At 38.2% G+C, this 25211-nt stretch overlaps 1 protein-coding gene across 1 annotated transcript in view; it reads left to right on the top strand.

Moving 5' to 3' along the window:
• Window positions 1–7389, top strand: part of TMEM167A (transmembrane protein 167A) — a 33991-nt gene extending 26602 nt beyond the window's left edge. Inside the window, exon 4 of the mRNA XM_060093115.1 lies at window positions 6409–7389. Coding sequence (XP_059949098.1) covers window positions 6409–6479 — 71 coding nt within the window. The 3' untranslated portion in view covers window positions 6480–7389. The remainder of the gene's footprint in view (window positions 1–6408) is intronic.
• Window positions 7390–25211: the final 17822 nt, after the last annotated feature.

Raw genomic sequence — 25211 nt, 5'->3', positions numbered from 1 at the left:
TAATGTTTTTGTTTTATTCGGATATGTATCCAGGAGTGGGATTGCTGGGTCATATGGTAGCTCTATTTTTACTGTTTGGAGAAACCTCCATCCTGTTTCCCGCAGTGGCTGCACCAATTTACATTCCCACCACCATCCACATCCTCAGCAACATTTGTTGTGTTCTTTCTGATGATAGGCATTCTGACAGGTGTGAGATAACATCTCATTTTTGGTTTTAATTTGCATTTCCCTGATGATTAATAGTGTTGAGCATCTTTTCATCTGCCTGTTGGTCATCTCTATGTCTTCTTTGAAAAAATTTCTATTCAGGTCTTCTGCACAGTTTTAATTGGGTTGTTTGTTTTTTTGATGTTGAGTTGTATGAGCTGTTTATAGATTTTGTATATTAATCCCTTATCAGTCATATCATTAGCAAATATTTTCTCCCATTGTGTAGTTTGTCTTTTTGTTTTGCTGATGGCTTCCTTTGCTGTGTGAAAGCTTTTATGTTTAATTAGGTCTGATTTGTTTATTTTTGCTTTTGTTTCCTTTGCTTTAGGAGACAGATCCAAAAAAAATATGATTTATGTCAAAGAGTGTTCCACTTAGTTTTTCTTCTGGGAGCTTTATGGTTTCCGGTCCTACATTTAGGTCTTCAATCCATTTTGAGATTATTTTTATATGTGGTATGAGAAACTATTCTGACTTCATTCTTTTACATGTAGCTGTTTTCCCAGCACCACTGAGGGGGGTGGGGAGGGGATCCTGACACAGTTTTGTATGGAGTCCAGGGTGTCCTGAAACTTGTGTTGGCCTGCTAGTGGGCAGGACCATGTCCCAACTGGTCCCAGGGCAGGGTCTGGCCTACTGAGGGGTGTGGGCAGGCTGTCTGCAGATTGCAGGATTGTGGTTTTCTTGCATTTGGTGTCTGCCACCTGATGAGGCTGGTCCAGAGGCTAGAGCAGGCTTCCTTGAGGGCAGGGCTGGGCTCCAGGAGTTTCTGGGGCTGGTGCCTGCCCACTGGTTGGGGAACTGGGTGCTGGGACCCTGCTGGACAGGGCCATGATCAGAGGCAGCTGTGGGCTCAGGGGGTCTTAAGGCAGCCTGTCTGCTGATGGGTGGGGCTCTATCCCCACTGAGTGAGTTGCTTGGCCTGAGGTGTCCCAGCACTGGCACCTACAGACTGTTGGGCCAGGGCACGGTTGGGTCCTAGCACTAATAAGCTAGAGGGAAGATTCCACAATGGTACCTGCCAGCACCAGTGTCCCCGTGGTAGAAGTAACTCTATGAATGGCTGCCACCAGTGTCTGTGTCCCCAGGGTGAGTTGCAGTTGCTTCCTGCTCCTCTGGGAGATTCTCCAAGACCAGCAGGTAGGTCTGACCCAGGCTCCTATCAAATTACTGCTTTTGCCCTGAGTCCTGGAATGTGTGAAATTTTGTGGGTGCCCTTTAAGAGTGAAGTCTCTCTCCCCGAAGTCCTATGGGACTCCTGAAATTAAGGCCCACTGGCCTTCAAAGCCAGTGCTCTGGGGGCTCATCTTCCCAGTGCAAGACCTCCAGGCTGGAGAGCCTGATGTTCAGCTCAGACCTTTCACTCCTTTGAGAGAATCTCTACAATGTAATTATTCTCCAGTTTGTGGGTTGTCCACCCAGTGGTATGGGACTTGACTATACAGCTAGTCTTCCCCACCTACCTGTCTCCTTGTGGTTCTTTCTTTGTGTCTTTGGTTGTAGAAGATCTTTTCTGGTAGGTTCCAGTCTTTTTCATTGATGGTTGTTCTGCAAATAGTTGTGATTTTGGTGTGCTTGTGAGAGGAGGTGAGCTCCGGGTGTTTCTACTCTGCCATCTTGGCCAATCTCCCCAAGAGACAGTATTTTCTGATGCTTTTAGTTCACATTTGCAGAGTCCCAATGCAAACCCTGAAACAACAGAAGAAATCTTAAGCCCTTCAAAAGTAACCAAGAAGAGGGAGAGAACGAGACAAAAAAGCACCCTCAAGGGCTAATGCTGATAGCTAATGGTAAATGTAAATATATATACACCAAACTCCTTGCTTCAAGGTCCAGGTCACTCAAGGAAAAAAGTAATCTCGCTAAGGAACAGGCTGGTAATAATACCTCACGTAAACTACAAAGAGAGAATATAATGGGATTGTCTCCATAATTTCACTTTCTGGTATTTCGTTGTTTGTTAGTGTATAGAAATGCAACAGATTTCTGTATATTAATTTTGTATCCTGCGACTTTACCAGATTTGTTGATGAGCTCTAGTAGTTTCCCCATTTACCATCTCATCAAAAAGAATCGAATACCTAGCAATAAAGCTAAGGAGGTTAGAGACCTGTACTCGGAAAACTAGAAGACACTGATGAAATAAATTGAAGATAACACAAACAGATGGAAAGATACACCGTGTTCTTGGATTAGAAGAATCAATATTGTTAAAATGATCATAGTACCCAAGGAAATCTACAGATTCAGTTGCATTCCCTATCAAATTACCAATGGTGTTTTTCACAGAACTAGAACAGATAATTTAAAAATTTGTATAGAAACACAAAAATTCCGCTTAGCCAGAATAATCTTGAGAAGGAAGAACAGCTGGAGGAATCTTGCCCTCTGACTTCAGACTATTACGGGTATGGTCATAAAAACAGTATGGTACTGGCACAAAAACAGACATATAGGTCAGTGGGACAGGATAGAAAGCCCAGAAATAAACCCCACGCACTTATGGTCAATTAATCTAGGACAGTGGAGGCAAGAATATTCAATGGAGAAAAGACAGTCTCTTCAGTAAGTGGTGCTGGGAAAACTGGACAGCTACATGTAAAAGAATGAAATTAAGAAGATTCTCTAACACCATACAAAAATAAACTCACATCTAGTTGTTTAATCCATTTTAAGAGATACTATGAAACTCCTAGAGGAAAACATAGGCGGAACACTCTTTGACATAAATCGCAGCAATATATTTTTGTATACGACTCCTAGAGTAATGGAAACAAAAACAAAAATAAACAAATGGGACCTAATCACACTTACATGCTTTTGCACAGCAAAGGAAACCATAAACAAAACGAAAAGACAGTCTATGGAATGGGAGAAAATATTTGCAAATGATGTGACCAACAAGGAATTAATGTCCAAAGTATACAAACAGCTTGTACAGCTCAGTATCAAAGAGACAACCCAATCAAAAAATGGGCAGAAGATCTAAATAGACATTTCTTCAAAGAAGACATACAGACATGGCCAACAGGCACATGAAAAGATGCTCAACATCACTAGTTATTAGAGAAATGCTAATCAGAACTACAATGAGGTATCACCTCACTCTGGTCAGAATGGCCAACATCAAAAAGTTTGCAAATAGTAAGTGTTGGAGGGGTTGTGGAGAAAAGGGAACCCTCCTACACTGTTGTTGAGAATGTAAATTGGTGCAGCCACTATGGAGAACCCTTTAAAAACTAAAAATAGAGTTACCATATGATCCAGCAATCACACTCCTGGGCATATATCCAGAGAAAACCATAATTCAAAACAATACATGCACCCCAATGTTCATTGCAGTCATAGAATATCACTCAACCATAAAAAAGAGTGAAATAATGCCATTTGCAGCAACATGGATGGATCTAGAGATTAAGTCAGAGAAAGACAAATATCATATGATCTCACTTATATGTGGAATCTAAAAAAAAATGATACAAATGAATTTATTTACAAAACAAATAGACTCATAGACATTGAAAGCAAACTTATGGTTACCAAAGGGGAAAGGCAGGGGCAAGGGGAGGGGATAAATTAGGAAACTGGGATTAACAGATACGCACTACTATAGATAAAATAGAAATAGCAAGGACCTACTTACTATATAGCACAGGGAACTATATTCAATATCTTGTAATAACCTGTAATGGAAAAGAATCTGGAAAAGAGTATATGTATAAGTGTGTGTGTGTGTGTGTGTGTGTGTGTGTGTCTGAATCGCTTTCCTGAACACCTGAAACATTGAATCAACTTTTCTTCAATAAAAAAGAGAGAGAACATATGGAAGAGCAAGACAGTTTGAGGGAGTAGAGAATATCACTGGATTAGAGTCATACTAACATTAAAGTTGCTAGCTCATGAATAAAATATTAAGATATTTTAAATCCACCTTTTGTGTAATAAATTAGAAAACGATGTACAACTCCATTTAGTAGCCAATCCAGGTGATCCTTTTGTTCACAATTTTTACTTGAAAGTATAGCTAAAGTTTTCAGACATCTAGTTTATAGCTTTCTTCATGTTATCCTATAGTACTACCTATTTTTATGTCTAATTATAAACTGCCTTTTTTTGTTTGCCCATGTATTTCCATTTTCCTGTCTTGACTATATGAATACCATAGGTTAAATGGTTCAGTTATTCATTTTTGCCAATTATGTGGAAAGCATTAGCTTTTCATTTTGGCAAAGTGGTTTAGAAAATGTTGATGGTGATATGCTGCTTTCTCAACCACATGCTCCTCTCTTATCTTGACACAGAATATATCCACAAAGAAAGGAAACAGTTTTAATGGGAAAAGGCCCAGCCAGATCATCTTATCATGTTACACATCACATTACAGCAACTGTTTCACATTCACTTATAGAGACCTAAGACCAGACAAGAAGTAACATTCTAACCCAAGTTCAACCAAAGATGTTTAGCCTCTACCACATGGCAGTCTCTTTTAAGAAAATTAAAAACGGGAAAATGAAACCCATATGTAAATTATAGCATTCTAAGTTGGAGGATGAGGAAGAGAAGAACTTCCTCAAAAATTAATTTCCAGCAGATGGAAAATTTAGGACAATATTAGTTTCTTCTTTTAGTGTTTAAGAAGACTATATTAGACAGTGAGAGTATCTAGCCCTATGGTGAGTGACAGGCTTCCTTATGAGATCTCCCAGAAATTTTGGTCTGATTGTTTTGTTGTTGTTGTTGTTTTGTTGGATAACTTGAGTTTTTTACCCTGAAAGAATCAGCATGGCTAAAAAAATGAGGAACCACGGTATTTTTTTAGTTTCAAAAGATTTTTTTTTCCAGTTGAGATAATATTGTAAAAACACTGTATTTTCTCACTTTCTAGATTTTTTCCTTTAGCTGGAATGCAGGCCATTAAATGTCTACAGATAGAAAAAAACTTTCAGAAAAACACCAAATGTTTATTTTATTTGTATGTGTATAATGTCTTCTGTGAATATTACCATTGAACAAAGATACAAATTTTTTGACTGTATCACTATGATCTCAGTGAGGAAGCTCTGAAAATGAAGGTGACCTTCAAGGTTTTAGTTGATAAGAGTGGTCAAGATTGACATTTTCCAGAAGTAGTTAACTGAACTTGCTAGTGAAATACGGAACTTAGTTACTAGAAAAGATTATTTTAAACATCATAAAAAAACACAGGTGAGGTGAGTATAAACCATCTCTGTAAAGGAACCAGGTACATACCCAGGATTATTCCTAGAAGTAGCACATCACTCTTTCTCCTTCCTTCTTCCTTTCTTACGTGCCCTCAAGGAAGCATAAAAATGCCTGGTGCTTTGTGCAGCCTTGCAATTACTGAAGAAACAGGAAAGAACAAGATGAGTTTGAGTTAGCTCACAATTGCAGGATCTCTGTTTATAAGACAGTTTCACAAGCCAACTCCAGATCTACTTCATGCAAAGGAAAGTCTCTGAGTATAAACAAACACTCCTTAAACACATGTGAAAATTGACTAATACAGAAGTGGTTGTTCTAAGTTCTACATCTCTAACCCAGAGTAATTATACTGTAAAAGATTTAATATGAAATCCATTTCAGAAATAGTTTAGTTTTCTCTGATATGTTTTTATTAAACATTCTACATTATGTTGATTTTGTAAATGCAGTTTGATTGAACACCCTCTGTTTATTTTCATCTAGGAATGCTTATTTTTTACCCCTTATAATTGTCATGAATTGCTATCAATGAAGAAAAAAAGTATGGCTAGAAACTGTATGTTGAATTTCTTTTTATAGGTGGAAATTTCCCTTTTTTATAGGGAAAAAACAAGCAATATTTCTTTGGTTTTAATTGAGTTTTTAAGATAATTTCATTTGGCTCTTTAGCCTACACTCTGTGTTATATTTTTTAATATCTGGGTTTATGCAGTGACACTGAAATGGCTCATGAAGGGTTTTCTAAAGGCATGAAAAGGAGGTGGTCTTAGAAATAGATCAGTATAGTTTAGCTCATTCTGGAGTATACTCATTTTTATGTTGCATGTAGTTTGTTTTGCCCACCCCTGCCCCTAAATATATGGGCTTCATAGGCAAGAATTTTATCTTGGTTTTTTGTATGCCCCTTTCCTGTAGTAAGTAATAACCTTATGCTAACCAACGTGAATATATCTACCTTTTTTCCAACAGGTGAACGGAAGAGTCCTTATGTTGCGGTATGCTGTATTGTGATGGCCTTCAGCATCCTCTTCATACAGTAGCTTGGAAAAATGCCAGAATTCAGTTGCAATCAGATTTAAATATGAAAAAAAGGACTTATCTGCAGAAAATAATGGAAAGAATGTTTAACCCTTTTATCTCTGAACATTGAATGAGATAAATTTTCAGCTGCTGTTCTCTATTTTTGTTATTGGACCAATGTTCTATATAAATAATTAGGATGTAACCATTTAATACTCAGAGTTTAAATATGTCTGTAACAATCAACCTCAGTACTGTCACTACAATATTACATTCTGCATATGTCATTCTATTGTGTCAGATACCAGTTTTTAGTGAGGTATCTTTAAGGCATATAAGAGAAAACAAAATTGGTAAATTACTTAAGTTCCTTTCACCGTGATTTGGAAACGATAAATCTTTATAGAATGAGACTTTTTGGACTAGCTTTTTTATTGGAAAAAAAAAAAAAGGTTCAATTCGTGTTGGAAAGGACTGCCTTCATATTTAATAATGCTTGCTTTTCCTCTGGCCACATCATTTTGAGCATTAACCAGAGTACCTCTACTGTTAGCAAACTGTAGTTTATTACAGGTATTTAAACTATTTAAAACAAGCCTATGCAGTTCTTAAGGAGGAAGATAAATGAGAAGTGACTTAAGAGTGCTATTGAGAAAATGTTCCTATTTAACATAAAAGAATTCAGAATACCTGACTGGTGTTATCGCCTCTGAAACCTCTGGTTAAGTATATGGATCAATGTCTTAAGCATAAATTTGACCAGCTAACTGTTGTTTTTGGAATAAGACTACATGCTTAGAGTAAAAAAGAGCTAAACAGAATGATAATCTTACACGTGTTTTTCATTCTTTTTAGTGTTAGGTCTCTACATTTTAATTACCCCAAAATGCAAACTGTGTTTTTGTTTTTTAATACAGCACTTTAAATCTAGTTTGTGTTTTGTCTATCAACTTGAACTGGAATCTTGTGTAACTTACTACATGATGATAAACAGTTTTCACATCTACTTACCGTATGCCATGGCATAAATGTCTTTGAGCTTTGATGATAAAGGAGGACCTTCAGTAATTTTCACTGAGGCAAGAGAAACATTGGAAATGTGGCATAAATTTTGTAGTAGAGCCGTTATTACACATTTATGGTTAACATTCCAAAATTCAGTTAAAGTTTCAAAGCGAAGGAGAACTTCTTAACTAAAAATTGCCCATTATACATAGTATTAATTAGATATTGTTGTCAGCTGTTAATTCCCCATAAAGATAAAAAGAATAAACTTTTTTTTTAAGAAAAAAAATTGTTTAGAATTATTTTTAAACGAGCCTTCCAGTAGCTGTTTCTGCAGAAACAAAGTATGGAACTAAAAGTTACCTATTTTTAGGACCACTTTAAAGTACTTAGAATTCTAGGAAACATCTAAGAAAATCTTGTTACACATTGCCTGCTTTTTTTTTTGCAAAAGATAAAAGCTGCTGTTTGGCTGTCAGTATATTTGTTTATTGTACATTTCTGGCTTATCTATAGCTGATTTAAAATGGTATATTTTGCCTTAAATGGGTTAATCAGGTTATGATAATTGTTCCTACTCTGCACTGTCTCTTGGGCTTTGCATTAGGTCAAGGATTTTCAGGGTATCACCAAAATAGGATTCTTATCAGCATATACGTGCAGAATAAGTCACCTTTCTGGGTCTAGTTTCTTGAGTGGCCATCTGTTGTCCAGCTCTGCTGCCAACTAGACTTTCCAAAAGCTATATCAACTGATTTTTTATATACTAACACAAATCTAATATGAAAAAGGGAGGACTATTCTAGATAATCAGTTCTAGGACATTTCTTTTAAGTTGGCATTTCAGAGGAGGTCGGTGGAAAGTAGAGGAAGAAGTACTTTTTTGGAAAATTTGTGGCAACATAAACATTTTTTTACTGTGTGTAGATGCTGAACAGAAGGGGAAGCAGCTTATTTCTGACCCCAGACATTCTGACCTTTTGAAACACAAGCTCTTTGGGAGGTGGTGAAAGACACAAGATCCTGTGAAGAAAAGCAATGAGCATTTTCTTTAATGTATTTTTTTTCCAAAGAGTTACCACTAAATCCTTTTCTCTAACCCAAAGGGTGGTGTAGGTAGTTTTAAGCCCACAGAATATTCAGATATTCCTTTTGTGGTCTTGGTGAGGTGGTAAGATGCAGAAGAGGACTAAGGATCAATTTAAACATCAGATGGACGGCCTCTGTCACATAGTCTTGGTGCAGGGCCAGATGGGATGATGGGCACTAACGTCCACAGCTTGCTAGATTCAAATACCCTCCCTAAGCTCCTTCCTGGCTCCAGAATCTTTTGATTTCATCTTGCCTGGAATTTGTTTTGTGCTGATGTTTAGTTCCTGATTGGCCTCAGCTTTGCCAATGGCAGGAGCATGCCTTCTTTCCAGGCAGTCTTAAAAGATGTTCAATCAAAAGAAGACATAGTCTGCTGAATTCCCTCTGTGGCTTAAAAAAGTTTAGATTCAAGTCCAGTATTTTGTTAATGCCTATGCTGCTGTGCCAGACACTACTATCCTGAATGTTCTTACATCGTCAGATTCAAAACAGTCCTATGCTGGGAAAAGTAGTAATATGTAACTTGTAATAGACACCATCATCTTAGTAAAATGCAGATCAGTCTAGTTCTAACCTAGCACAAAATTGAGATTTCAGTGAAGTAACTTTTTCAAGTTCACAAAATCAAAAATGAACAGATTTCGGGGCTTCCCTGGTGGCGCAGTGGTTGAGAATCTGCCTGCCAATGCAGGGGAACACGGGTTCGCGCCCTGGTCTGGGAGGATCCCACATGCCTCGGAGCAACTAGGCCCGTGAGCCACAACTACTAAGCCTGTGCTTCTGGAGCCTGTGCTCCACAACAAGAGAGGCCGCAATAGTGAGAGGCCCGTGCACCGCGATGAAGAGGGGCCCCCACTTGCCACAACTAGAGAAAGCCCTTGCACAGAAACAAAGACCCAACACAGCAATAATTAATTAATTAATTAATTAACTCCTACCCGCATCAAAAAAAAAAAAAAGATCTCTGCCTGGTTTTGTGAAAAAGACCTACCACTTGTAAATAGAATATTTATATTTCAGCATTTTTTTTTTTTTTTTGTGGTATGCGGGCCTCTCACTGCTGTGGCCTCTCCCGTTGCGGAGCACAGGCTCCGGACACGCAGGCTCAGCGGCCACGGCTCACGGGTCCAGCCGCTCCGCGGCACGTGGGATCTTCCTGGACCGGGGCACGAACCCGCGTCCCCTGCATCGGCAGGCGGACTCTCAACCACTGCGCCACCAGGGAAGCCCTCAGCATTTTTAAGAGGCATTAAGAGAGTACATTCAATCTATTATCACTGAACACAAGTACACGGTTTTCTTCCCTCTAGCAGTTCATAATGTAGTGAGTGAGAGAGAAATTAGGTTATTTTATATGAAGTGCAATATGATAGCATTTATTTTTGAGATAACACCAGGATTCTAGAAGAAAATAAAAAGGTGACAGCTCAGTCAGGGGTATGAACTTCCTTCCAGAGAAGCAAGGCTTAAGCTGAATTTAAGAGCAATATGCAAAAGCACCAGGGGTATATTATGGACCATCAGTACCTAGCTTGTCGTGCCAGCCACTTGGGGAGTACAGCTGAGCCTTGAACAACACAGGTTTGAACTGTGCAGCTCCACTTATATGTTGGGTTTTTTTCAATCGTAAATGCTACAGTACTGCACGATCCCAAGTTGGTCGAATCTGTGGCTACGGAACCTCGCTTATGGATGGCTGACTGTAGGATATCCCTGGAGTGTGGACTGCGCAGACGGTCAGCGCCCCTAACCCCCACATTGTTCAAGGGTCAACTACACTACGATATAAGCCTAGAAAGGTGGAGAGAGGTTAGATCCTAGAGGGTCTTGTATTTTTCTCATTTCCATCTATTATCTACCTCAGAATTGAAGTTGAATATGCTTCCTACTGCCTGACAAAAAAATTCAAGAATAAAAATAAAATCCTCCCTTGGTGTATGTGTAAACAAGGTTGAATATATCCATGCCAACCTTATTTTGGACCAAGAATACATTACTCTCCTCTCCAGAGGCACCTGCATAGCATAAAGCCAAGGTAACTTACCAGTCAGGTCAAGTATTTTCAGGAACTCTGAGTAGCTCATACTCTATCAGTGCCAGAAGTAGTCAGGATTGTTAAAGCACGCATGTGCATAAGAAGCGAAGGTGGTTGCAATTTCTACATTTCCAGGGTGCACAGAAAAGATTTCTAATAAACAAGGACATGTGCTCCTTTCAAAGCCTTTGAGAAATACTGGATCATAGGAAACTGAAAACGAGAATGGAAGATTCTTAGGGACCCCTCTTTACTTTCTTTGGTATCCAGTAACAGTAGATGAACAAAATATAAGTACTTGTATAATATCAGCATTGTGAGTACTGCACAGCCCTGTTATTCTCAATAAGTTACTACTAGCTTCCAAAAATAGCTTCATGATTATGTAATCTATACATTGCCTTCCACAGTTTCTTTTACTTTGCCCTCAACCAGTCCCAAAATGGTTATCTGAAATGCCACTCCAATATCAGAAAAAAAAAAGGGTATGTGGAAATATATTTCCTGTGGTCTTGAGAATATAAAAAATCATCCTACTCTATGGTTAGTGCATACGTCTGTGGTATGTAATAAAAATCAAAATGAACTTGCAAGAGCCTCCTAGTTTTGTCTTATTGTCAGATGAGTGAAAGGTTTTTTAGGGGTTGGTTAGAGTATTGAAATTGCCATGTTTTGAGTAAGATGGGAATAGAGAAATGTTTCTGTTTGTTTTACCTGCATTTTAATTCATGGCTGGTCAAGGTTGGTTTGGGGAAGTTTTATTTTTATATTGTTTTACATCTTAAAGCTGTTCAATCTATTATATTGCTGTTTCTTTGAGTGAGCCTTCAAGAGTCTAATGACTTGCTTTAGATGTGAAGTCATGAATTCCCTCCAGAGATGGTGGAAATCTGATTCTGAGTACAAGTGACAATTAATTTTTTTTTTTTTTTTTTTTTTTTTTTTTTTTTTTTTTTGTGGTACGCGGACCTCTCACTGCTGTGGCCTCTCCCATTGCAGAGCACAGGCTCCGGACGCGCAGGCTCAGCGGCCATGGCTCACGGGTCCAGCCACTCCGCAGCATGTGGGATCTTCCCGGACCGGGGCACGAACCCGTGTCCCCTGCATCGGCAGGCGGACTCCCAACCACTGCGCCACCAGGGAAACCCAACAATTAATTATTGACAGTGACTTTCAACTTGTCCTCAACTGAGAGCCTTCAGATGCCCAAGCCTTCTGGCAAGTAGCTATCAAAATCTGTGAGCAGTGACCATCAGAGTGAGATTATTCAGCCAATTTATACCATTTATTGAGAAATATGGAAAAAAAAACCATGTACTGTGTACCTTGCTTTGGGTAGCATGGTCTTTCTACTGTTATCTTCCCAGCACCCAGTTAACACACAAACATTTGTTAGACCTGTTACCGGAAATAATTGACTTAACTAAGTGAATTGCAACAACTATATTTTTAGTTGAGTTTTGAATTCAAAAAGTACTTCATAGGGCTTCCCTGGTGGCACAGTGGTTGAGAGTCCGCCTGCCGATGCAGGGGACGCGGGTTCGTGCCCCGATCTGGGAAGATCCCACATGCCGCGGAGCGGCTGGGCCCGTGAGCCATGGCTGCTGAGCCTGCGCGTCCGGAGCCTGTGCTCCGCAACGGGAGAGGCCACAACAGTGAGAGGCCCGCGTACCGCAAAAAAAAAAAAAAAAAGTACTTCATATACGAATAGAAAAACAGTATCTTAGTTGTATCCTCAGTGTATATTATAAACCTCCCTCACTGCTCCACTGTAACTACGAGTTGATGTGAGACTATAGAGAAAAATTACCAAGTTTCTGATTTCTAACTTAGATCAAAAGAATTCAAAATGGCTTTGCCTGAGACCATTAGTTTAACACAGTAGGAAAGCAAAGTCTGTTTTCTATTCGGAGGGTTTGCATTAATATCCTGAACCATAACAGATTTGCTGGGAGGAAAAAAGAGAGAGAAACATAAATATTGGAAATAGGGTACGTCACTTCACACACACTTTGTGGAGGATGAGAACACTCAGGAATTTCAAAATACCCAGACACCACTACTGTTTGAGCTTTATTTGGCAAGGGAGGTAGCCTGGGAGCAAATGTGTAGTAATCGAAGGTTTGTACCCAAATTGCCAAAAACGTCTAATTTATGAGCCACTTCAACACTTTTGATCACGTAGTATGTGTAGGCTAAATGCTGGAAAAGTAATGTGCAAAGATATTAGACTGCTTAAAAAGAAATAAGGACACATTTAAGGCATGAAGGATTTCAAGAAGGCTGGCATCAAAGAAGGAATATTTGCAGTAGTGAAGTTTTAAAGAAAAATGATCTGCAGACTCAGGGTAACACCAAAAGATTTGATCTTGGAGACTGAAAGGAAGATAGAATACTCTTTCAATAACATTTCATTAGGGCCTTAGAAAAACAAGATAGGATTTTCCTTTTGATTTTATTTAATAAAAGTATTGTTTATTCTTTGCCTGCTTTTTAGCTAATGTTATTCACAAATGGAGGAACCTCTATTAAATCTTGGAAAGTGATGAGAGTACTTTGACTTATAAAATATGTTTAAGAAGTTTACAGTATGAAATTAAAAGAGCTGTGGAACACAAAATATAGGGTAATAAAGTTAGATGAGTTTTCAGAAAAGTTAGTTTTATGAGTATGTAATCTAAACCTCATTCAGATCTCTATTAATGGGTCACTGTTTTGAGCTCTAAGTGAATCAAAGCTAAAATAACATACAGTAACAGAACTTAAAACCCATAACTTCAAACTGCATTCATACTACTGGCAACTCCAATCCTAGTTGTTTTTATTTTTAAGTATTACTATCACAAGCATCCTTTCAAAGAGGCGTAATTGAATCTGTTAAGACAGAAATTGGACATAGGAAACTATTGAGATGGTTCCTGAATCCCTAGGCAATTATTTGACTTGCCATGAATAACAGAAATAAGGGTAGAATTCAGGATAGTCTTTATGCCTCCAAGGAATGTAAAATTAATCCCTCTGACATGGCTGTCCCACAAAGTAGGTTCCTCCACATCTTCCTTTCTATTTCTAGAAGAATCCTTTGAGAACTGGCTGTTTGCCAGATACAGTGCCAGCATCAGCATATACAATGTGGAACAAGACAGCTCCTCCTGTCACAGAACCTCGAGTCTAATGAAGACCAACTAATCAAAATAATTAGATAGGCATACACAACTTCTAGTAAGGACCTTGAAGACACCAAACAAAGGATGATTTTAGATGGAGTGGTCAGAGATGGCCAGTCCATAAAGTTGATGGGTTAGGCTAAGACCTGCAGACGAAAAGAGCATGAGCCAGGAGGCAGAAGGAACAGCATACTTGAGAACCCAGAGATGGGAAAGAGCTTGGGACTTGAAGTGGAGAAGTTGATAGGAAACAAGCATGAACTAAATAAGACAAAGAATGGTAGAAGTTGGATAGAAAAATAAGCCAAATTATGCAGTGCTTTGAGCCATAGAGAAGACTGGCAGACTCATGCAAAGGATGAGTCAATACCTGCTTGCAAAATTGGAGCAGGTATAGTGTCTATCAGGCTGTCCTTGGATCTCGTATTGGAACTGAAATCCACAGGGCAGGTAATTGGGAAGGAAAGGCTAGAAGCTTCAGGATGGACTGAAACCCATCAGTTATTATTGCTCTGACCTTGGTGCTGTGGACGTCCTGCAGAAAGAAGCCAGTGCCCTTCACCTTGGAGCTAAACACACATCTGGCCAAGGGTTAGAGAAACTGAAGGAGAAAGTGGAATAGTTATAGGCCCAGCCATTGCCTCATGCTAAAAAGTTTAGCACACCTGGGACAACATGTGTGAGCTAACAAAACGGTGGTTGCTGCACCTTTGCCCTCAAATTTCACATGAGACTCTCCTGTGGCCCACTCTAACCAAACCTTAGAGGAAATGGAGTTCTGGGAAATGTAGGATGGCCTAACCAAGCTGACACAAGGGCATCACATCTTCTTAAAGACCCACTTGGATCGCCTCCCAGCAAGTCAAAAACATATGCCAAACAAAACTGTTTATCCCTTCTAAATCTGCTTCTGTCTGGGTTTCCTTATTGTTGTAAACAGTACAACTTTCCTTCTATGATAGAAACTTCCTAATCCCCTAAACTCCTTTCTTTTCTCTCTCTCATATCCCTCCCTTGCTCCCGCCAATCTGTAGTTTAGTTCTATCATTTTTACCTCTGCAGTGCCTACCCCAGGCATATGAGTTCAAACTCACCAGGTGACTATACCATCCCACACATTGATTTCAGATTCAGTTTTATATAAGCCTCATTCTGGAACTCCAGAAGTACAAGGGCATTCTCCCCTCCAAAGACACGTACAGGAGAGTGAGTTATGGCAGAGGTGCTAGCATGCTGTTATCATTATTTAAACCAAGAAAAACACTGTAGACAAGATGAAAGATCTAATAAAAATCTGTTCTTATTCCCGATTCTAAAACTTTAACAGCTGGACTTTCCCATGTGGAATAATGTTACATAAATAACTCAGCTAGGAAGCAGAGGGGCTGTGAAGAAGTCCAACGAAATGATAGATGATCTTGGTCAATCTGAATCATACCCAATGGAGTTACAAGGAAAGAAGTGGTCATTGGAAGGTACTGGTGAGCTGGTGCTGGTACAATCAGCAGACTTCACAGAACCTTAGTCACGTGCACTAATTCTTCTATAGAGGTTTTCTTTCTACTTAAGCATATTAACACTCTCTAATCTATTCCATAGGGACTTTTTCTGCTCCATCTGAAAATGTCACAGAAATCTAGAGAAATTGGCTCTCAGAGAATAAACTTGCTGAGATTTAAAACTGAAATAAACTGAATTCTTATGCTTAATTTTCTTTGAAAGGGGACAAATATCTCTGAGTACATTCTATTTAATATTCTCGTCCACATAATCTAGGTATAGCTCATGTTACAAATCCTACTCCCACTTCTTCCATCTACTGAAGCATATGTAGTTGCAGTTGCGGCACAAATGCCAAAAGGCATAATGAGAAAATATGAGTAAGGAACAGAGCTTCAGCCTAAGAAAGTGAATGCAGTCCTCCTTTTCCACGTATATAATGGGAAAGTGGTGAGAAGGGAGCCGCCATCTGTATGATAGATACAAAACTTTGGGGCGAGTCTCCTCATCTTTCTCAGATTTGAGTTAGATGATCTCTAAAAGCCTGTCCAGCTCTAAAAACCGATGACTATCCCGTATTTATAGCACAAGCTGTTCTTCACTGGCCCCCACTTATATTTCTCAGCAGTTGGTTAAACAAAGAAAAAGAGCTCTTAGAGAGTGAAGATTCATTTGTTTTCTTCTAGACATATTCTTGGAAATCCCACTGTGGTTGGAAATTCTACTTTGTGAAATGTACCCAGGAATTCACCTTGCCAGAAATTCTATAAGGACTCACTTCAATCATTTTAAAGAGTTACAGGAGACATTCTGTGATTTGAACAGTGGTTATTTCAGTAGGAAATATTCAGGGAGCATGTGCTTGTTGCTCCTTTTTTTTTTTTTAAACCTAATCCTGAGATTAACCTATTCTATGAATATCAGCAAGAATCAGCTCACCCATTAGCTACACCATGCAAAGGGAAATGTCCACATCAACTTGAAAGAAAAGAAGGAGGAAAAAAATATTAAGAAAATAACTTTTAGGCCTTGAATTGCTAATCATTTCCCCCTACTCTCTGCTGTCCAAATGTTTTTAACTCATGATAATCCAAGGAAACATGCTAATGTAGCTGCCCCTTACCTCTCATCACCCTAGGACAGTATGAGTCACTCAGCAGGAGATACTTCTAATTTCTGCTATTGATTCTGCCTTTTAAGAGAATGGCAACCTCTGAATGACAAGCCATCTGCTTGAGAGATGGTATAATGAGCCCCTTCAAATTTTTTTATCTCACTACAAAATTGAAATCTATGAATTACAGAAAACTTAAAAAATACAAATACACAAAAAGAAAAAAAATAGAAGTTTCCAATAATCCTATCAGTCTAAAACAACCACCATTAATAATTCATGTAAAGATATTCATGCAATGATAGCCATGTAAAGATAAAGCATACAATTTATTTTTATAAAATAGCACATGCTATTTTGTAGCCTCCCTGTTTATCAGTACATCATGGGAGATTCCTGGACAATATGGCGGAGTAGAAGGATTTGAGCTCACCTCCTCTCATGAAAACACCAAAGTCACAACTAACTGCTGAACGACCATCAACGAAAAAAGCTTGAACCTACAAAAATGATATTCTACACCCAAAGACACAGAGGAAGCCACAGCGAGATGGTAGGAGGGGTGCTTCTACAATATAATCAAATCCCATACTCACTGGGTGGGTGGCCCACACAATGGAAAATAATTGTGTCACAGAGGTTCTCCCATAGGAGTGAGAGTTCTAAGCCCCATGTCAGGCTCCCCAGCCTGAGGATCTGCTATCAGGAGGAGGATCCCCCAGAGCATTTGGCTTTGAAGGCCAGCAGGGCTTGAGTAAAGGAGCTCCACAGGACTAGGGGAAACAAAGAATACACTCTTGAAGGGTGCACACAAGGATTCACGTGCACTGGGACCCAGCAAAAAGAAGTAACTCCATAGGATCCTGGGCCAGACGTACCTATGAGTCTTGGAGGGTTGCCTGGAGAGGAGGGGATCAGCTGTGGCTTACTGGGGCAGCAAGGACACTGGTGACAGAGGCCCCAGAGAATATTGATGGGTGTAAGCTCTCCCAGAGGTTGCAATTTTGGCATAAAGACCTGGCCCTACCCAGCAGCCTACAAGCTCCAGTGCTGGAATACCTCAGACCAAACAACCAGCAGGATAAGATCACAGCCCCACCCATCAGCAGACAGGCTGTCTAGAGCCTTACTGACCTCACAGCTCACTATTTGACATGGCCCTGCCCACCAGAAATTGAAACAGTGATTAAAAAAAACTTTCAACAAACAAAAGTCCAGGACCAGATGGCTCAGAAGCCAATTCTATCAAACATTTAGAGAAGAGATAAATGTTTGATATCCTATCCTTCTGAAACTATCTTATCCTATCCTTCCAACCTATCCTTCTGAAACTCTTCCAAAAGCTTGCAGGAGCAACACTCCCAAGCTCATTCTATGAGGCCACAATCACCCTGATACCAAAAGCAGACAAAGATACCACAAAAAAAGAAAATTACAGGCCAATTTCACTGATGAACATAGACACAAAAATCCTCAACAAAAACTAGCAAACCAAATCCAAGAATATATTAAAAGGATCATACACCACGATCAAGTGGGATTTAGCCCAGGGATGCAAGGATTCTTCAATATACGCAAATCAATCAATGTGATACACCATATTAACAAACTGAAGAATAAAAACCATACGATCATCTCAATAGATGCAGAAAAAGCTTTTGACAAAGTTCAACACCCATTTATGAGAAAAACCCTCCAGAAGGTGGGCATAGAGGGAATTTACCTCAATATAATATAGGCCATATATGGCAAACACACAGCTAACATCATTCACAATGGTGAAAAGCTGAAAGCATTCCCTCTAGGATCAGGAATAAGACAAGGATGTCCCCTCCACCACTTTTATTCAACATACTTTTGGAAGTCCTAGCCACAGCAATCAGAGAAGAAAAAGTAATAAAAGGAACCCAAATTGGAAAAGAAGAGGTAAAACTGTTACTGCTTGCAGATGATATGACACTATACATAGAAAATCCTAAAGATGCTACCAGAAAACTACTAGAGCTAATCAATGAATTTGGTAAAGTTGCAGAATACAAAATTGATACACAGAAATCTCTTGCATTCCTATACACTAACAATTAAAGTTCAGAAAGAGAAAGTAAGGAAACAATCCCATTTACCATCACATCAAAAAGAATGAAGTACCTAGGAATAAACCTACCTAAGGAGACAAAAGATCTGTCCTCTGAAAACTATAAGATGCTGATGAAAGAAATCAAAGACGACACAAACAAATTAAAAGATACACCATGTTCTTGAATTGGCAGAATCAATATTGTCAAAATGACTATACTACGCAAGACAATCTACAAATTCAATGCAGTCCCTATTAAATTACCAATGGCATTTTTCACAGAACTAGAAAAAAAAATTTTTTAATTTGTATGAAAACACTAAAGACCCCAAATAGCTAAAGTAATCCTGAGAAAGAAAAATAGAGCTGGAGGAATGAGGCTCCCTGACTTCAGACTATGCTACAAAGCTACAGTCATCAAAACAGTATGGTACTGGCACAAAACAGAAATATAGATCAATGGAAGAGGACAGAAAGCCGAGAAATAAACTCACACACCTATGTCAATTAATCTATGACAAAGGAGGTAAGAATACACAATGGAGAAAAGAAAGTCTCTTTAATAAGTTGTGCTCGGAAAACTGGACAGCTACATGTAACAGAATGAAATTAGAACAATTTTCTTACACTAAACACAAAAATAAACTCAAAATGGATCATAGACCTAAATGTAAGGCCGGACACTATAAAACTCTTAGAAGAAAACATAGGCAAAAAACTCTTTGACATAAATCTCAGCAACATCTTCCTTGATCCACCTCCTGGAGTAATGAAAATAAGAACAAAAGTAAACAAATGGGATCTAATTAAACTTAAAAGCTTCTGCACAGCAAAGAAACCATAAAGAAGATCAAAAGACAACCCTCAGAAAGGGAGAAAATAGTTGCTAATGAAGCCACCGACAAGGGATTAATCTCTGAAATATACAAATGGCTCAAGCAGCTCTATGTCAAAAAAACAAAAACCTAATCAAAACATGGGCAGAAGTCCTAAATAGATTTTTCTCCAAAGAAGACATACAGGTGACCAAAAAGCACATGAAAAGATGCTCAACATTGCTAATTATTAGAGAAATGCAAATCAAAACTGCAATGAAATATCACCTCACACTGGTCAAAATTGCCATCATCAAAAAGTCTACAGTGAATGCTGGAGAGGGTGTGGAGAAAAGGGAACCCTCCTACACTGTTGTGGGGAATGTAAATTGGTACAACCACTAAGGAATTTTTAAGATTCCTTAAAAAACTAAAAATAGAACTACCATATGATCCATCAATTCCACTCCTGGGCATATATCTGAAGAAATCCATAATTTGAAAAGATCCATGCAACCCAATGCTCATTGCAGCATGATTTACAATAGCCAAGACAGGGAAGCAACCTAAATGTCGATCAACAGAAGAATAGATAAAGAAGATGTTGTACATATATATGATGGAATATTACTCAGCCATAAAAAAGAATGAAATAATGCCATTTGCAGCAACATGGATGGACTTAGAGATTATCATACTAAGTGAAGTAAGTCAGAGAGAGAGAGACAAATACCATATGGTATCATTTATATGTGGAATCTAAAAAAAATGATACAAATGAACTTATTTACAAAACAGAAACAGACTCACAGACATAGAAAACAAACTTATGGCTACCAAAGGGAAAAGGTCAGGGGAGAGACAAATTAGGGGTTTTGGATTTACATATGCACATTAATATATATAAAATAGGTAACCAACAAGGACCTACTATATAGCACAGGGAACTCTACTCAATATTCTGTAATATCCTATATAGGAAAAGAATCTAAAAAAAGAATAAATATATGTATATGTATAACTGAATTACTTTGTTGTACACCTGAAACTAACACAACATTGTAAATCAACTATAAAATGAAAATTCAATTAAAAAAATTTTAATAATAATAAAAAATTAAAACATAAAAAAATACATCATGAACATCTTTACATAAATTATAGATTTTTGCTATTATACCATTTAAAAATAATTGGAGAGTATTCTGCTATAGAATACAACATAATTTATCTAACCCATAGACTGTTATTGGATAAGTATATTGTTTCCACTTTGGTAATGACATATTTAAAAGGACAGCATGGCACAAATCATATCAGTGTCCTCTAAGATTAATGTATATTACACAGGTACCTAAGTTAAATGGATATTCCAAAGTTCCACTTAGGTCTGCATGAACAGGTCTCTTGTTCAAGATAAGAGGCACATGTATGCAAAAGAGTTGACTGCTTATTTCTGATTATTTCAAGGGCACTTGGAAATATCTCTCCATTTCACCTCTACCTGCAAACTGAAATCACACCCTTAAAAAGCTTAACATTCATATTTTATCAGTTTTCTCTAGAGTTGATCATGATGCATTTTAAATTATTCCCTCCCCCAAGACCATGAGTCTTCAGTGAAGCACGTGCATGCATTAGATGGGGGAATCAGCCACTGAAGTACCATATTTGAATCCAGTTCTATCAAACATTGCAAGACACTGAGAAAAACAGAGATGTTCCCCAGGCTGGGCAAAAGAAATTAGGCATCTGGGAAGTGAGAGAGACTGAATAACATCAGACACAGGAAACTGAACAGTGAGCTGAGGCTGTGGGAGTGCTGTAGATCCTTCAGACTAAGCAAAGCACTCCTGTATGCAACAGCACTCTAGCCTACTGATGCCTCTGCTTCCACAGTTTTTCAGTCATTCAGGGAGTAGGGGGGCTGTAGCTCCATTTTAATAATGGAAGTTGTGAGGGATCAATTTACAGAATATTTTGATAGAATTCATTTATTTGTTTATTCTACAAAATGGAATATTTATGCAGCCATTAAGTGTATTTATATTGAAGTCGATTTTTGACATGAAAGGATGCACACAATATATTAAGTGATGAAATATGTTACAAAACACTTGATAGAATGAGATCCCTTAGTGTAAAAAATCCTCTACGTGTAAGTGTGTATGTGCGTGTGTGCTCACACACACACACACATTTTTAGGAAAAGACTGTAAAAATATATACCAACATACTAAGAATGACTTTCTCTAGGGGTAGGAATGACAGTGTTTTTCTCTTTCCTTTTATTTTTTAAATCTGCATTTTTATGGTAAACATACATGATAAAATAAATGGCAACAAATGTACATTTGAATTTCATGCTCTACTTTTTTTCTTCATGCTTTTATTTTCAGGCCATCAAACTTTCTTTGCAACTTGCTTTATTGATATTTTTCCCCTCTTTGTTTCATTCCCATGAGAATATAAAAGGTCTTTGTCATTTTCTCTCCAAATATGTTGCTCTAATCTTCCCTTTTTCCCACTTCCTCCCACACTCATTTTCTCAAACTAGATGTTTCATATGAAGTTAATATATTTAAGGATGGGCACTCCTATTTGCCTCTCTAAATCCAGAATGTGAACAGTATTTAGTAACCTTTCATCTATCATGTAAATCCTAAATTCTTTGAAGAAGCACAAATTGCCTGAATTTACCCCCTAATGCCCCAACTTCAAGCATTTTCAACCATCAAGAAAAGTAAATCATTTAAATTTAGAACTGACAAGAAACAGACTCAGTTATCTCCAACATGTATGCATTAAGACTAGTCTGCCAAGGGTTTTGTGTAAAGGCAAAAGATAATAAACTTAAAATGTATATACTAGTCAATGAAGGTTTTACATATACAACACAGTGAGTGTGATCCAAGTTCCAGAAATAAATGTCTTGCATTGAATGTAAAATTCATGCTAAGTAAATGAATTTATTTTTTTTAAGTGATGAAACTCAATTCTTTTTTATCTTAAATGGAATTATATGCATCTATCTGCAATTACATGACACAAAGATGTCAACTTTATAAAATTTCCTGACTCTCTGGTTTATGAAAATAATGGCAAACATATCTCCATTCACATTACATACTTAATACAATACTAGAGAATTTAGTATTTATTACACCACTCAATTATGTATACTTTCAGGCTTTTGAAAAAATGAAGCACTTGACAAGTCTTAGTAAGAAAATCTGAGCATGAATGATTTTGTAGCAGTTATGTATAGCTTTGGACATTTAAAACATTTTTCTATAATTCTGTTAATTACTGAAACCAGGTTAATGAATGGCATGTTGAAGAAGCCTATAATATAGGAGTTGTGGCTAATGATTGAAGCCTTCCTTCTCACTTAATGATTTATTCCACCTTCCTCACTAGGAGTTCTTAGAATATCAAAAAGCCCTCTAAGTATTAACAATTAGATAAGGGGCCTGCTTGGCCGCTTGCCCATGGGGTGAGGCAGGGATTCCAGTGTCAGGAGCACAGTTAGAAGTGATACATTTCCTCAACGCCCTCCTGTTCTCTTTGTGAGCAACAACATGCGTTTTCCAAGAAGTTAAGTGAAACTAAGGATCCAGTTGGTGGCCACTGAACAGAGTGAAGGACATCTCAATCTGAACTAGCCACCTTTCAATGCTGAATAGCTCCATGTGGCTAGTGGCTGGCATATTGGACAATAAGCTATACTTACAGTGGAGAAAAATTATTCACACCATTTCTTATCAGTTTGCGGGATCTTGGTTCCCAGTCTGGAGGTCAGGCCCGAGCTCCTATGGTGGGAGCGCTGAGTCCAAACCACTGGACTAACAGAGAACCTCAGACCCCAGAGAATATTAATCGGAGTGAGGCCTCCCGGAGGTCCACATCTCGGCACCAAGATCTGGCTCTACTCAACTGCCTTCAAACTCCAGTGCTGGAGGCCTCAGGCCAAACAACAAGTAAGACAGGAATACAGCCCCACCCATCAAAAAAAATAAATAAAGAAAATAAAGAAACTACAAAAACATATGTTACAGACAAAGAAGCAAGGTAAAAACCTACAAGACCAAATAAATGAAGATGAAATAGGCAACATATCTGAAAAAGAATTCAGAGTAATGATAGTAAAGATGATCCATAATCTCAGAAACAGAATGGAGAAAATACAAGAAACGTTTAGCAAGTAGTTAGAAGAATGAAAGAGCAAACAGTGATGATCTACAAAATAACTGAAATTAAAAATACTCTAGAAGGAATCAATAGCAGAATAACTAAGGCAGAAGAACGGATAAGTGAGCTGGAAGATAAAATGGTGGAAATAACTGCCAAGGAGCAGAATAAAGAAAAAAGAATGAAAAGAATTGAGGACAGTCTCAGAGACCTCTGGGACATGATTAAATGCACAAACATTCAAATTATAGGGGTCCCAGAAGAAGAAGAGAAGAAGAAAGGGCCTGAGAAAATATTTGAAGAGATTATAGTCGAAAACTTCCCTAACATGGGAAAGGAAATAGTTAATTAAGTCCAGGAAGCACAGAGAGTCCCATACAGGATAAACCCAAAGAGAGGGCTTCCCTGGTGGCGCAGTGGTTGGGAGTCCGCCTGCCGATGCAGGGGACGCAGGTTCATGCCCCGGTCTGGGAGGAGCCCACGTGCCGCGGAGCGGCTAGGCCCGTGAGCCATTGCCGCTGAGCCTGCGTGTCTGGAGCCTCTGCTCCGCAACGGGAGAGGCCACAACAGTGGGAGGCCCGCATACTGCAAAAAAAAAAAAAAAAAAAAAACCCAAAGAGAAACACACTGAGACACATATTAATCAAACTACCAAAAATTAAACACAAAGAAAAAATATTAAAAGCAGCAAGGGAAAAGCAACAAATAACATACAAGGGAATCCCCATATGGTTAACAGCTGATCTTTCAGTAGGAACTCTGAGAGCCAGAAGGGAGTGGCAGGACATATTTAAAGTGATGAAAGGGGAAAACCTATATGCAAGATTACTCCACCCAGCAAGGATCTCATTCAGATTCAATGGGGAAATCAAAAGCTTTACAGATAAGCAAAATCTATAAGAATTCAGCACCACCAAACCAACTTTACAACAAATACTAAAGGAACTTCTCTAAGCAGAGATCAGAAGAGAAAAAAAGACCCACAAAAACAAACACAAATCAATTAAGAAAATGGTAATAGGAACACACATATCGATAATCACCTTGAATGTAAATGGATTAAATGCTCCAACCAAAAGACAAGACTGGCTGAATGGATACAAAAACAAGACCCATATATATGCTGTCTACAAGGAACCCACTTCAGACCTAGGGATACATACAGACTGAAAGTGAGAGGATGGAAAAAGATATTCCATGCAAATGGAAATCACAAGAAAGCTGGAGTAGCAATAGTCATATCAGATAAAATAGACTTTAAAATAAAGGATGTTACAAGAGATAAGGAAGGACACTACATAATGATCAAGAGATCAATCCAAGAAGAAAACATAACAATTACAAGTATTTATGTACCCAACGTAGGAGCACCTCAGTACATAAGGGAAATGATAACAGCCATAAAAGGAGAAATCTACAGTAACACAATAATAGTGGAGGACTTTAGCACCCCACTTACACCAACAGACAGATCATCCAGACAGAATATAAATAATGAAACACAAGCTTTAAATGACACAATAGACCAGATAGACCTAATTGATATTTTTAGGACATTCCACCCAAAAGCACAAGAATACACTTTCTTCTCAAGTGCACACAGAATGTTCTCCAGAATAGATCATATCCTGGGTCACAAATCAACCTTTGTGATTTAAGAAAATTTAAGAAAATTGAAATTGTATCAAGCATCTTTTCTGACCACAATACTATGAGATTAGAAATCAGTTACAGTAAAAAAAAAAAAAAAAAAAAA

Source organism: Mesoplodon densirostris, chromosome 3, assembly GCF_025265405.1.
Source record: "Mesoplodon densirostris isolate mMesDen1 chromosome 3, mMesDen1 primary haplotype, whole genome shotgun sequence".
NCBI classification, from domain to species: Eukaryota; Metazoa; Chordata; class Mammalia; order Artiodactyla; family Ziphiidae; genus Mesoplodon; species Mesoplodon densirostris.
The sequence above is the reverse complement of the archived record's forward strand: the minus strand, read 5'-3'. Positions and strand labels throughout refer to the sequence as shown.